Source organism: Pongo pygmaeus, chromosome 10 (genome assembly GCF_028885625.2).
Source record: "Pongo pygmaeus isolate AG05252 chromosome 10, NHGRI_mPonPyg2-v2.0_pri, whole genome shotgun sequence".
NCBI lineage: Eukaryota > Metazoa > Chordata > Mammalia > Primates > Hominidae > Pongo > Pongo pygmaeus.
The window spans coordinates 61,895,356-61,909,336 of record NC_072383.2 but is presented as its reverse complement, the minus strand read 5'-3'; the positions used below and the strand labels follow the sequence as shown (position 1 = coordinate 61,909,336).

General features: G+C 39.2%; 1 protein-coding gene across 2 annotated transcripts in view; it reads right to left on the bottom strand.

Annotated features, from left to right (window-relative positions):
* Positions 1-13,981, bottom strand: part of SRGAP1 (SLIT-ROBO Rho GTPase activating protein 1) — a 321,514-nt gene that overhangs the window by 72,258 nt on the left and 235,275 nt on the right. For both annotated transcript variants that reach the window (XM_054443638.2, XM_054443639.2), the window contains exons 7-8: positions 10,543-10,764; positions 8,470-8,571 (exon numbers count right to left, since the gene is read on the bottom strand). In XM_054443638.2, the coding sequence (XP_054299613.1) occupies positions 8,470-8,571; positions 10,543-10,764 (324 nt within the window). The remainder of the gene's footprint in view (positions 1-8,469; positions 8,572-10,542; positions 10,765-13,981) is intronic.

Sequence of the window (13,981 nt, the reverse complement as noted above, 5' to 3'; positions counted from 1 at the left end):
AGAGATGATTTAAAGTATAGGAAAATGTGTGTAGGTTATGTGCAGATACCACCTCATTTATATAAGGGACTTGAGCATCTTCGGGTTTTGGTATCTGTGGGAGGTGCTGGAACCAATCCCCCTTGGATGCCAAGGGACAACTGTAGTCTGTGAATTTGTTGGAATTTTGCAATTAAAGTGTGTTCACTGAGTTTATGAGACAGATGGTTACATAAGAATGTTTCACTAGAACCACGTTCTTACATATAGGAAACCAGAGACAGCAGCATTATCAAATGCACACATGGAATACATATACAAAGATCAAAATCAACAACACCATTTTTCTTCTTTTTTTCAACTTCCTTCTCAGAAGCAATGGTGTCACGGTTAAATTTGGAAGTATCAGGAATAAAGGATGTGACAGAAGCCACCAGACTCAATGCTGGGACTGCATATCATCCCATGGGATGCTCGCAGCAGACAGTAACACGAGCTTCTGACACACACCAGCCATATTAATAAGTCTCAGGGGGGAACATAATGAGGCAAATATGAAACAGCTAATATGAGCCTTGAAATACCTCCCCATCAGCAGCAGGAAAACACAGTTGGGTTTTGGTGGAAGGAGAGGCCAAAGACTTGACAAAGGATTCGTGAGAAACCAGAAGAATGCACTGCACTGAAGGAGCTGCCCAGATGGCTTGAACTCTGAGCTGTGGGTCAAAACAAATGAGGAGGGAGAGGTGACTTCTGTGGGCTTTTGTGGACTGGCTTTGTTGCCTTTGTGTTACCAGGACATTACCATCACTGGGAGAACAAGACAGCCATTTCAGTGGTCTCATTCCCTGAATGCACTGTGTTAGTCTGCTAAGGCAAACCAGGTACTGAGTGGCTTAAACAACAGAAATGTATTGTCTCACAGTGCTGGAGGTTAGACGCCTGAGATTGAGGTGTTGGTTTGCAGGGTTCGTTCTTTCTGAGGGCTGGGAGGGAAGGATCTGTTCCAGGCCTCTCTCCTTGGCTTGCAGATGGCCATCTTCTCCCTATGTCTCTTCATATCCTCTTCCTTCCACCTGTGTCTCTGTATCCAAATTTCCCCTCCCCTTTTTATTATAAGGACACCAGTCATATTGACCTTACTTTAATTTGATTACTTCTGTGAAGCCCTATCTTCAAATAAGATCACATTCTTAGTCACTAGAAGCTAAGAATTTAAAATATGAATTTTCAAGGCGGACACAAATCACACCATAACACACTCCATGTATTTTACGGCACTGTGCCTTGTACCTTGCACCTGATGCAGTCCTATTCATCCTTTAAGACTCATCACTCATCTGTGAAGGTGACCCTCATCCCTTCCTTCGCCTCCCCACTGAACTACTTCCTCCTTGCCACTGCTGACCTTGAATGTATTTCAATTACAGCACTGTGTCATTTCAGAGGTACTAAAAATTAGCAGAAAGGGACCACACTCACACACACACACACACACACACACACACACACACACACACACACACACAGAGAGAGAGAGAGAGAGACAGAGAGAGAGAGAGAGAGATTGGCTCAACTCCATAATTAATTAGCCAAGGGTACAGAAACTCACAGCTAGCACAGGCCACAGAAGGCGAGAGCACAGGCAGATCATCCTGCCATGGCCTTCTCTTGCTCCTTGTACCCTAACATGGGTGCAATGCTAATAACCCTATCCCCTGTCTGTGTTGGGTAGGCATTACCAGATCTGAAAAAACCAATGTTTGCTGTCCCACAACTTTTTTTTTTGGGGGGGGTGGGTAGGGAATGTCACATCACCATTCCAGAAGAATTCACACTAATAATTTATGTACTTGCATTTAAGGTAATGTTTACAAATGCTGGGCTCTCTTGTTTTTGAACAAAATTCATTTTCAGCAATGATATAACTTAATCCAAGGAAGAAAACATCATCATTGCTCAGGACTCTCAGAACAAAGTCTCTGCCTTCAGCTGTGTCTCAGAAAACCTGTTTTCCTGTGGCCCACCCCTGACTGATTTAATGACCCATGTGGGTGGACCTGACAGAGTGTGGTCTAAGGAGCATGATCTCAAATCAATTTCTCACAAGCACTTGCCTCACTGTTTAGAGGTTTATATTTCCACCTATGGTGGAAGCAACTTGAAGTCAATGATAACTTATTAATCTTTATAGCTCCAGGGACTAGCACGGTACCTGAAACACAGCAAATTATCAGAAAAAGTTCACTGAATGAACAGTGGACGCTGAAGTTATCCTTTCAAATCATGGATGCCAAAATGCTCAGTGCATCAGAGAAAACGAGTGGTTTCTCCACTGAGAGCCATCCTGAGCTCTGCCATTTTCTTTGGGGTGCTCTATCCCAGGACTCATTTTTATACCCATCCTAGAAATTCTCTTCATTTCTCTTGGTATTCTTTTGGATCAAGGCCCTCCCTTCAGTGAGTTAAAGCTTGCTTGAAACAAAAAATATAAATGTGTGTTTGCGTGAAAGACAGTTGATCCTATTTTTAATTTTAGCCAAGATGTCATTTAAGGAACAAATGGCAGTTATCTTTTACTTAGGATTTTCCTGTTAGCTCATCAGTAGAAGGTTGCAGGCAAGTCAAAGATACTTAAATCAGTAAAAATGAAGTTAAAGGCCACAGAGAAGATCCAAAACAGCAATTATAATTAAGTGGTTATCAGGCTTCACATCTTATATCAAGTCTCGAAAAAACTTGAGAATCCCCCATGAGAGTCTGATCATTGATTTACATGACGTGGGATTCTGCTGAGGTCACTGGTACTATGAGAAATTTGGGGCGAAAATGTGATTTTTCTACCCTAGGTAGGAGGTATAACTGAAATATCTCTTAGTTCCCTCAGTTTCCCATGCCATGCAAATTGTCTCAAATGTTTGCCTAAAATCTTGCTCATTATTGTTGAAAATATCTTGTGTAAGTAATGTATTTTTGGAACAGTCTGTGAAATACTCCTTGGCAAGCTGCTGGTGAAAGACTTTAAATGGTGCTAGGAAAATTTACGTGGAGCTATCTGTTCATTCAGCACTGTCGCAAATTGATTGAGAAATTATGGGCTTCTCTCATTGTACATTCCCCTCAGGGTGGTAAATCTACTATAATTTGAGAGAGACTAGTTGTTTTACATGTGAGAAGGTTTTACTCATAGAACAGCAGTGACATGCTGATGAAATCTTTATTTTCTGGACCAAATATTGGGACAAATGGTCTGAAAATGGGGCAAGCTATTAAAAACCAACGCTGTCCTAAAAAAATACAAAAGGCGTAGTTTCTCTCCTCAAAGTAGTTCCTTTTTCTCTTTCTTTGACTGTGTATAGATAAAGGGAGGGATGAGAAACTTGAAGAAATGGGAACTGTAAATAAATGGTGAGTTACTCCAGAGGCTAGTTTGGAAAGAAAGAAGCAACAGTAATGACCCCTAAGCAGAAATCCCTACAACAAGGTTAAATGCAAACTTTGAGAAAGCAGACAAGACAGTGCAATATTAGGCTGGAAAGTGTTTAGAAAATGTTTATAATGAGAAAGGTATAAATGATTATTTAGTTTGCTTTTGAAAAGTTGCCTTTAAGAGCAATGTTGGGCCGGGTGGCTGAAATGAGTAATGTGAGCCGGCTGTGGCTCTCACCTGTAATCCCAGCACTCTGGGAGGCCAAGGTGGGAAGATCGCTTGAGCCCAGGAGTTCAACCAGCCTTGGGAACATAGGGAGACCCTGTCTCTACAAATAATAAAAAAGTAGCTGGGCATATTATTTTGTTTTTTGAACAAAATTCATGAACAATAATTGAAAATTTAAAGAATAATTCAAAATAGTTATTTGTAGAGACACTGTCTCTACAAATAATAAAAAAAGTAGCTACTTGGGAGGCTGAGGCAGAAGGACCACCTGAGCCCAGGAGGTTGAGGCTGCAGTGATTGTGCCACTGCACTCCAGCCTGGATGACAGAGCGGGACTCTGTCTCAAACAAAACAAAACAAACAAAAACAAAAGTAATGTTTATTAATGTTTCACTTCAAAGTTTTAATAAACAGTTAAGTAATCAAAATAAAACAATAATTGGGAAAAAGGCTGTGTGGCAGCAGGCCCTGCTCTCATTCCATATACACAACACACAGTGGGCACTAATGAATATTCACTGACAGATCGGCTGGAAGTTGGAATCGTGAGACTGAGGTACCATGGGTTCAAGTTTGCAGCATAAAATAAAACTCAAACCTCATTTTAAAAAGTTTAACAGGTAAATGTAAAGTTGGGAAGTGACAATAAATGTCACAATCTCTTATGAATCTTCACCAACCACAAATTTAATTAAGCCCTCTCAAACCTTTTAACTTTTACTACTTGTAAGTATACTGAAGCCATTTCACAAGTGTGTACTGCTCTCTTCTCTTTGTTTTAAGGCAGCTGATACAAACTCCCGTATCTTTAAGGGCCAGGCAAACCATGAAAATGAGGTGAGTAGGCTGAGTGGAGAACACGGCAAACAGGAAGCACATATTCTGTGTCTAAGGGAAGTCAGTTATCGTCCTGTAGAAACATAGGTCTAGTGTGATCAGTACTTCTAATTTTTAAAGAGGCTGGATATTGATAAATAATATATATTTACAATATGTATATATATATACACACGTATTTTTTTTGAGACAGAGTCTTGCACTGTTGCCCAGGCTGGAGTGCAGTGGCGTGATCTCAGCTCACTGCAACCTCCGCCTCCTGGGTTCAGGTGATTCTCCTGCCTCAGCCTCCTGAATAACTGGGACTACAGGCATGCGCCACCATGCCTGGCTAATTTTTATATTTTTAGTAGAGACAGCGTTTTGCCATGCTGGCCAGGCTGATCTCGAACTCCTGACCTCAAGAGATCTGCCCGCCTTGGCCTCCCAAAGTGCTGGGATTATAGGCATGAGCCACTGTGCCCACCCTGCATATTGATATTTTTATGAAAACTTACAGTTTTTAAAGGACAGCAAATAACTTTCAAAACCCAAGCACTGTAGAGCAAACAAAAGTTTTCCGGCCAGGAGTGGTGGCTCATGCCTGTAATCCCAGCATCTTGGGAGGCCGAGGCAGGCGGATCGCTTGAACCCAGGAGTCAGAGACCAGCCTGGGCAACATGGTGAAACCCACTTTCTATGAAAAATACAAAAATCAGCCAGGCGTGGTGGTGCATGCCTGTAGTCCCAGCTACTCAGGAGGCAGAGGTGGGAGGATCACCTGAGCCTGTGAGGTCGAGGTGCAGTGAGCTGTGATTGTGCCTCTGCACCCCAGCCTGAGTGGCAGAGTGAGACTCTGTCTCAAAAAAATTTTTTTTTTCATGGGCCAGATATGGTCTGCTGCAGGTGGTGCCTACTTTTTTTTTTTTTTTTTTTTTTTTTTGAGACAGAGTTTTGCTCTGTTGCCCAGGCTGGAGTGCAGTGGCACAATCTCGGCTCACTGCAACCTCCCGGGTTCAAGTGATTCTCCTGTCTCAGCCTCCTGAGTAGCTGGGATTACAGGCACATGCTGCCATACCCAGCTAATTTTTCGTATTTTAGTAGAGACAGGGTTTCACCATGTTGCCCAGGCTGGTCTCGAACTCTTGAGCTCAGGCAATCTGCCTGCCTTGTTCTCCCAAACTGACTATTTAAAGTATTCTAAGATTTGGTGAAAAGGCTCATGTTCTACTTAGCTGTACTGTCCATGCTTTTTAAAACTTCGGTGAAATTCTCTCTCAACTTTTTTTTTTTTTTTCGGAGACAGGGTCCCATTCCATTACCCAGGCTAGAGTGCAGTGGCACAACCATAGCTCCATGCAGCCTCAAGCCCCTGGGGACCTTCAGTATTTATTGTACTGAACTACAGTAACAAAACTCCTTAACTTGGCTCTCAAAGCTTCTTGTTGAATGACCTCACGTTCTCCATCAGTTCATCCCCAAAGAGAACTGGAGTGATAACCGAACTGTTCTATTCTCCCAAGGCACCTTGACATATATTGAAGTATCTTTTCTTCCCTCTATTTTTATGGTATCTACTGATTATCGAAAATCTAATTGAAATCTTACTTTCTTTGGGAATCCCACTCCACTACAGTAAATTTTCTTCGGTGTTCAACAGATCATAAACCAGTAGTCATGCTCACAAGAAACATTAGGATAACCCAATTCATTTGCTTTTTCAGCTAATGTTTAAAAATTCTTTTTAAGTTTTATTTTGCAGTCAGTAGGTTTTTAAAAATTTATTTTAATTAATTAATATTTTTAAGAGACAGGGTCCTGCTTTGTCACCCAGGCTAAAGTGCAGTGGCACCATCTCACCTCAGTGCAACCTCGAACTCCTAGGCTCAAGAGATCCTCCCTCAGCTTCCCAAGTTCTTTAGATAATTTTAAAAAATTAACCCTCACAAAGCATTGCCTGACTCTCTAAGTTTATAAGGACACTGTGCTTCTCCACATTATGCCTAAAAAGGCATACATTAAGGGTCACAAACTCAAAGGCCTGTGGAGGACAGACAGGTAACACAAACAGTCCAGTGTAAGAGAACTGGGAGTTGAATGACTCCGGCAAAGTAGGATTCAAATGCCCCAGCTCTTCAATTCATGAGGCAGTGCAGGGCCAGAGTGGCCAGACCTTTTTTTTTTTTTAAAAAAAAAAAAAACAGGTCAAAACTTTGGGAGCCAAACAAAACAGATCTGTGAGCTGCCAGTTTTGACTTTGTGTATAATACACTATTTTCCTTGAGTTTAGAGAATGTTATCCAAATAAAACAGCAGAAGGATATGCAGGGAAAAACAAGGGAAGTCACTAGACATACAAACTGTAGATAGAATAGGATCCAGTAAACTGCATTAGGTATTTTGTGAAGCCTAGACAAAACCTAGGCTCTCAAACGCTGCCTCAAGGTGAGCAATAGCTTTCCTTTGGAAAGGCTCATTTGTGCGACTCTACTTAGAGATGACTCTACATAGAGATGACATTGGTTGCATCTTAAATATACACATTTGAATAAGGGCTAGTTTGTTTCTACTCGGAATAATAGAAGCCAAAAATTACACTGGGTTTTGACCAAATTATACTGGTCTAAAAACACATCATTCTTTCTTAACAGAAACAAATACACAGAGCTCAAACATCCTGGTGGGATTAAAACAAAGCAGGGTATGAAAGTGAATTTTGATAATTCACTTTATCACTGTAAGTTATTTTTTTGCTTCTGTCCCACAGTCCTTTCTTTTGGGAATTGTCTGTCTCTAGAAATACACTATTTCTGTTGGAATTCTCAATCAAAGGGTTCTATGAGCTGCACATTCTCCAGGTTGGCCAATGACAGAATCTCATTTCCTAGATGTAATGGTTTGTCCAGAAGTATGCATGACTTCAGCCAGGTCAGTGAAGAGTCAGTCCTACTTCAGAGACAAGAATGCTAGGATGGAGTGGGATGGAAAGCTTTAAAAGGGACCACATAGTTCTGCATCTATCCTGAAAACGCTACCAACACACATGAAGAAATCACTTCAAAGTGATAAAGAGAGAGTCCTGATAACATCATTTGAACACAAATCCAGTGATGTCTGAGGATACTGAAAACACTGACCAATAGTTAACTTTTTAACTTGTGTTCCTGTAAATTACAATTGGGAGCCTTGACTGATGCAAGAAACATTTGTGGTTTGTATCTTTATTTTAGGAGAACATGGATTCAAGTAAGTTAATTTCAGAAATAGGCAGCTGAATTGTATAATTGCTTCCTAGCTCAACATATATTGATAATTCATATTTTATATTCTATTCATTTAAATACAGTAATGCTGGCAAATGAACATTTTCTATCCTCATTCAAGTACCATTTCAAAATATGATTTTGTTCTAATTATATCAGTAATGCCATGTTCAGTACCAAAAATTTAGAGAACATAGGAAGGCATAAGGAAAAAAAGAAGTGAATTTTAAAAGTTAGGATTAAATTAACATGGCACACTGCGGCCAGGCACCGCAATGGCTCATGCCTGTAATCCCAGCACTTTGGGAGGCCAAGGCAGGAGGACTGCTTGAAGCCAGCAGTTTGAGTCCAGTCTGGGCAACATAGCAAGGCCCCATCTCTACAAAATATTTTTAAAAATAAATTAACATGTTAGTCAAAAGTTCCACTGTACAAAAGATTGTGTATTTTTGGATACATACGTTGAATTTGATAACCCATGGGAACTATTTTCAGTATAAATTACAATTTAAGGTAAAAAAACTGTGTTTACATGTATACGCAGTTGCGTATCTAGTAAAATATTAATCTATGGCAGAATACAGAATCTTTGCATTTATCCCCTACAAAGAGTACTACAGGAACCCTGAGAGCAGGAAATACGTGATGAAGAGGTTGAATCTTGAATATTAAATATGCCCAGGTCATGTGAGAATGTCTTCCAGTTATATTTGAATTCAGATTACTGGTGTGGCAGGATGAACGCATGCTCACCTCTTCATTCTCGATTTTGAGCGTGGCAAGGCGGGACTGCAACTGTTGGTACCTGAGCATGAGCTCTGCCTGGACTGGCTGCTGGGCACTGACCTGGCACACCTGATGGAGAATGAGAAACCAGTTTACAACACGGCACCGTCAACCCACCTCCAGAAGCATGGCTCTGCTATTTAAATGATGCACGAATCACACCAATCCTCTCAAGGTTCCAATTACATAATTTACTTTTAATAGGCGCATCAAAACTTCACTTGTAAATATGGAGCTGTTACATAAGCTGCAATAGCAGAATGCAGCTGCTTGGCCTAGCTACAACTGGGAAGATGGCAGCTGCAGGAAGGACTGTGGTAAGAACGGGACGGTTCCTGCGATGGAGCTCTGATGCTGAAATCTCACTCATGGAATTCTTAATGACTCTTGTGCAGGGGCAGATGATTCAAGTGGACTGTACAGACATAAGTAAAGAAGGCAGCAGGGCTTACTGGTTAGGGTCTGAGCTCTCGAGTCAGTCAGTTGTACTCGAATGCCAGCTCTGTCCCCTACCAGCCAGGTGACCGTGGTAAGTTACAAAACCTCGGTTTCCTAATCTATAGAATGAGGATAATAAGAGTTCTTATATCACAGGGCTGCTGTGGGAATGAAATGAGACAACGTACACAGGAACTTAGAATAGTACTTGGCACATAGTAAAAACTCAGCAAATGTGAATGACTACTTTAGCATCTTTCAAATATGGCTTCCCTAACCAATATCAGCCAAATCGCGTGATTCACCATGAACTTCAAGAAGTCACTTATCTTAGGTTTTGATAGAAGACATTTGGCCATGATCTCAATTATGGATAAGGTCAAAATTACAGCATTATTAAAACTGCACCAGAAACAAACAATTTCTTCTTATCTGCCTTGTTTTAGAAATGCTCTTGGCTCATGGGGGTTCCTTTCATAGAGTTTCCAGAACATTAGAGAGATTACCACTGCTCCTTAGCAGAACTGGCCATAAAAAAAGGGCAACCAACTTACTTTATTAAAACAATAAAACCATTAACATCCAACTGATGTCATTTGTCTGTGACATGTTAACATGCCATGCTTAACATAACCACAGCTGAAAAATTAAAACAGCAACCATTTGGTTTTGGAAAGATGGGATAAGCAACTCATCTTGCTTGTCAAAATCATGTGCGTTTGGCTTAAATACCATTTCCATCAAACACACATAAAATCCAATTAGAAATACAGCAGGTACATTATATGTGTATATATATAATATATATATAAAAACATGTATATATTTTACATGTCTTAATACTTGGTGTTTCAGAAAAAAACATGGCATTAAAGAAATCTTTTCGTGATCTTATAATTTACATTTTGAAAAACAGACTGTCACCATAATAAGTTAAGACTGTTTTTATCTATGAGTTTCGTTTTGCACAGCTGAGACAACAAGTGCTATATAGCATGCTCCCTAAGTTGGCTTTTTTTGTTTTCTCCTGTCCATAGACAATAATATAAACAACTGTAACTCATAATCAGTTTAAATGCATTTTTTTGGTAAAATAACATAGAAAGCTGAATTTATATAAAGGATCTAAAACAGTCATAATTTCTAAGGCTCATTTTACAGCTTTGGAGCCAACTTGAGTCTTAAAAAAAGTTTTGTACTTTTCTTTCTTCCATTTTCCTGCCACATACAATTACGTTTCTTTATGAGAATCTTTAAATCAGGATTATCAGAAGCCATCAGACAGATTCTATCAGACCAGCAAAATGCCTTCCTTTTCATTAAATTAAAATGTCTTGAGGTGGAACAAAAACTTTCTATTCTGGGATAGCTTAGTGCAAGGCAAATCTGCACCTTTTATCTGTTTGGCCTCTGTGGGTATTTGAGTGTTTGACGTTTGCTTTAAAAGGCAGTAGTGGCTGATCTTAGCATTATATTAAGAGCCTCTGCAAGGACAGGAGAGAGAAAACAACTGGGAATTATTACAACTGTTAGATTATAGCAAGTGAAGAGAAACATAAGTGAAGAGACAATTCATTATTTTAAAAATGATCAATTACTGACCTCATCACCCATGTGAGACTGAAACTCAAACTTCATTGGTGGACAGAACGCAGCAGGGTACATCTCCATGAATCTCTGCTTATCGCTCCTGGGCTCTAAATTATCAACTGCATTCTCAATAATGTCTAAGCCCTCATGTCTGGAGGTTTCAAGGTTGTACTCCGCAGAGAGATATGTTCTTAGGGCTCTGTTCAGACTTGCATGGTAGCCAAGATCACAGCACTTAAAAAGTAAAAGAACACCACATACAAAAATGAATGCAAAATTGATCAAAGACAAAAATGTGAGACCTATAGCTATAAAACTCTTAGAAGGAAACATGGGGGTAAGCTTTCATGATATTGGATTAGGCACTGGTTTCTTGGATATGACATCAAAAGTACAAGCAACAGATGAAAAAATAAATTAGATTCATCAAAATTGAAGACCCCCCGTCTCTACTAAAATACAAAAAATTAGCCAGGCGTGGTGGCACGCACCTATAGTCTCAGCTACTCAGAAGGCTGAGCCACAAGAATTGCCTGAACCTGGGAGTCGAAGGTTGCAGTGAGCCAAGATAGTGCCACTGCACTCCAGCTTGGGCTACAGAGCAAGACTCCATGTGAAAAAAAGAAAAAAAAATAGACACTATCAAGAGTGTGAAAAGAGAACCCACAGAATGGGAAGAAATTTTTGCAAATCATGTATCTTATTAGGTGCTTATATCTAGAATATATAAAGAACTCTTACAACTCAATAATAAAAAGACAAAGTCTAATTTTAAAATGGGCAATGAATCTGAATAGACATGTCTTTAAAGACGACATACAAATGGTCAACAAGCACATGAGGAGATGCTTAATATCACTGGGAAATACTAATGATAATCGGGGAAATGCAAGTCAAAACCACAATGAGATACCACTTCACACCCACTAGGATGGCTGTAATCAATAAGACAGACAATAGCAAGTGTTGGAGAGGATGTGGAGAAATTGGAGCCCTCATACACTGCTGGTGGGAATGTAAAATGGTAGAGTCACTTTGGAAAACAATCTGGTAGTTCCTCAAAAGTTAAACACAGAGTTACCGTATGACTCAGCAAATCTGCTCCTAGATATATATCTAAGAGAAATGAAAACATATTTCCACCTAAAAATGTGCACACAAATGTTTATAGCAGTATTATTCATAATAGCTAAAAGGTAAAAACAATCTAAATGTCTACAAACTAATAAATAAAATATGGTATAGCCGTATCATTAAATATTATTCAGCCACAAAAAGGAAGGAAGAACTGATACATGCCATAACATGGATGAACTTTGAAAACATTATTCTAAGTGAAAGAAGCAAGTCACAAAAGACCACATATGATTTCATTGACATGAAATGTTCAGAAGAGATAAATCCATAGAGACAAAAAGTAGATTGTGGTTAATGAGGGCTAAGAAGAGGGAAGAAGTTGGGGGTGATGGCTGAGAGACGCAGGATTTCTTTGTGGGATAATGAAAATATTCTAAAATTGATTGTGGTGATGGATATGCAACTCTCAGTATACTGAAAGACAGTTGTAGATTTATAATGGGTGAACTATGTAGTATGTGAATTGTATCTTCATAAAGCTGTTAAAACATAAAAGAGGGAAAATCAAATACCAAAAGAATGAAAAATAGCATTCAAGTTTTATTTGTGCAATACTGATATTGATACAATCATTTATTGAAATCTCTGTAGGTTGCAAATATACTAACTACAATATTTTGAATTTGCATATTTTATTGAAGATCAAGAATAAACTTTTAGAAGTGAGATGAACAGGTTAGAGTCTGCCAAAATAGTCTAGGAATGCCTTCCCTCTTATCCCCAGAATAAAATTCTTAAATAATAAATGATTGCCAAAGTCTGCTTATTGGAGATAGAATTTCATTTAGTATTCCTAGGAATATAACAGCTTTGAGATTCTTGAATCTTCATTATCTTTAATTTGCGTTTATATTTTTTCATGTTGCCTTTTAAGAGAATATGACTTGAAAAAAAGCATAATACTGGAAATCAGTAATCAATTACTGACAATTACTGACAGGTTCATTTTCAATTTGTACATAAAAGCAGTATAAATCACTTAAAGAGGAAAGAAGTGACTTTAAAGGTAAAAAACCAGGTCCTTTCCCTATATTGTTCCAGTGAAGTTCAATCAATTCAGTTTGATTCAATTCAACTCACTAATTGGCCATGGATTAAGTGCCAGGGAATATGCTAGGCTCTAGGCATATAAAGATTGGAACATTGTAAATAAACTATCTCCATCCACAAGGAATTTGAACATAAGCTGTCTGTCGGTTTGTTGTTAAAATAGTGGAGGAGTCGCAAAGAAAGCAACCTTTGTACAAAGGATGTATCTACCAGGATGTGAACCATCAGATCTGTCTTCACTGACCTGTCTTTAAACCTATTTAATTCCACCCTTGGAATTAAATTAAATAGGTTGGTCCTTACAACTAACCTATTTAATTCTAACCTTTACCCTCCAATTTCAGAATTATTAAATTTGAAATTTGTATGTAAAGATATTCTAAAATCTTGCTATTTAAAATTTAGTCTGTGGACCAGCAGCAACGGCATCACCAGGGGCTTGTTAGAAATGTTGTATCTTGGCTGGGCGAGGTGGCTCACGTCTATAATCCCAGCACTTCAAACAGCCAGGGTGGGAGGACTGCTTGAGCCCACGGGTTCAAGACCAGCCTGGGTAACATAGTCAGACACTGTCTCTACAAAAAATTGTAAAAATTAGCCGAGTATGGGGGTGGGTGCTGTGGTCCTAGCTACTCAGGAGGTTGAGATTGGGGGATCACTTGATCCTGGGAGGCAGAGGCTGCAGTAAGCTGAGATCGTACCACTGCACTCTAGCCTGGGCAGCAGAGTAGGACCCCTGTCTCAAAAAGAAAAAAAGAAAGAAAGAAAGGAAGGAAGGAAGAAAAAAGGGAAGGAAGGAAGGATGGAAGGAAGGAAAAAGAAAAAAAAGAAATGCAGGATCCTGAGTCCCACCTTGACCTATTTCAGAATCTGAAGATTAAAAAGGCTCCACAAGTGATTCATATGCACATTAAAAGTCTGAGAAGCAATGCTCTAAAACAATCATCAAGTAAATGGGCCTGCAATCATGTCTTTTGGGGGTGCTATTTCCCCAAGTAGAAAAAAGGACTTGATTAAAGACGACTTGATTTAAAAAAACATAAAGTAGCTGTGACACCAAAATTACAAATACAAGCAAAATACAATTGTGAAATGCAGCAATCAGTCTCATCATTAATACATTTCCAGTGGAATCAGCTGCACTCAAATATAGAGAATGATTCATTTTGGTTAATTTAGAAATTCTAGTCCCAGATGAACAAAGTCCTCTTGTATTCCTCTTGCTTTTCAAAATCTATAATGGTTCTGTGTAGCGGTTTTATAC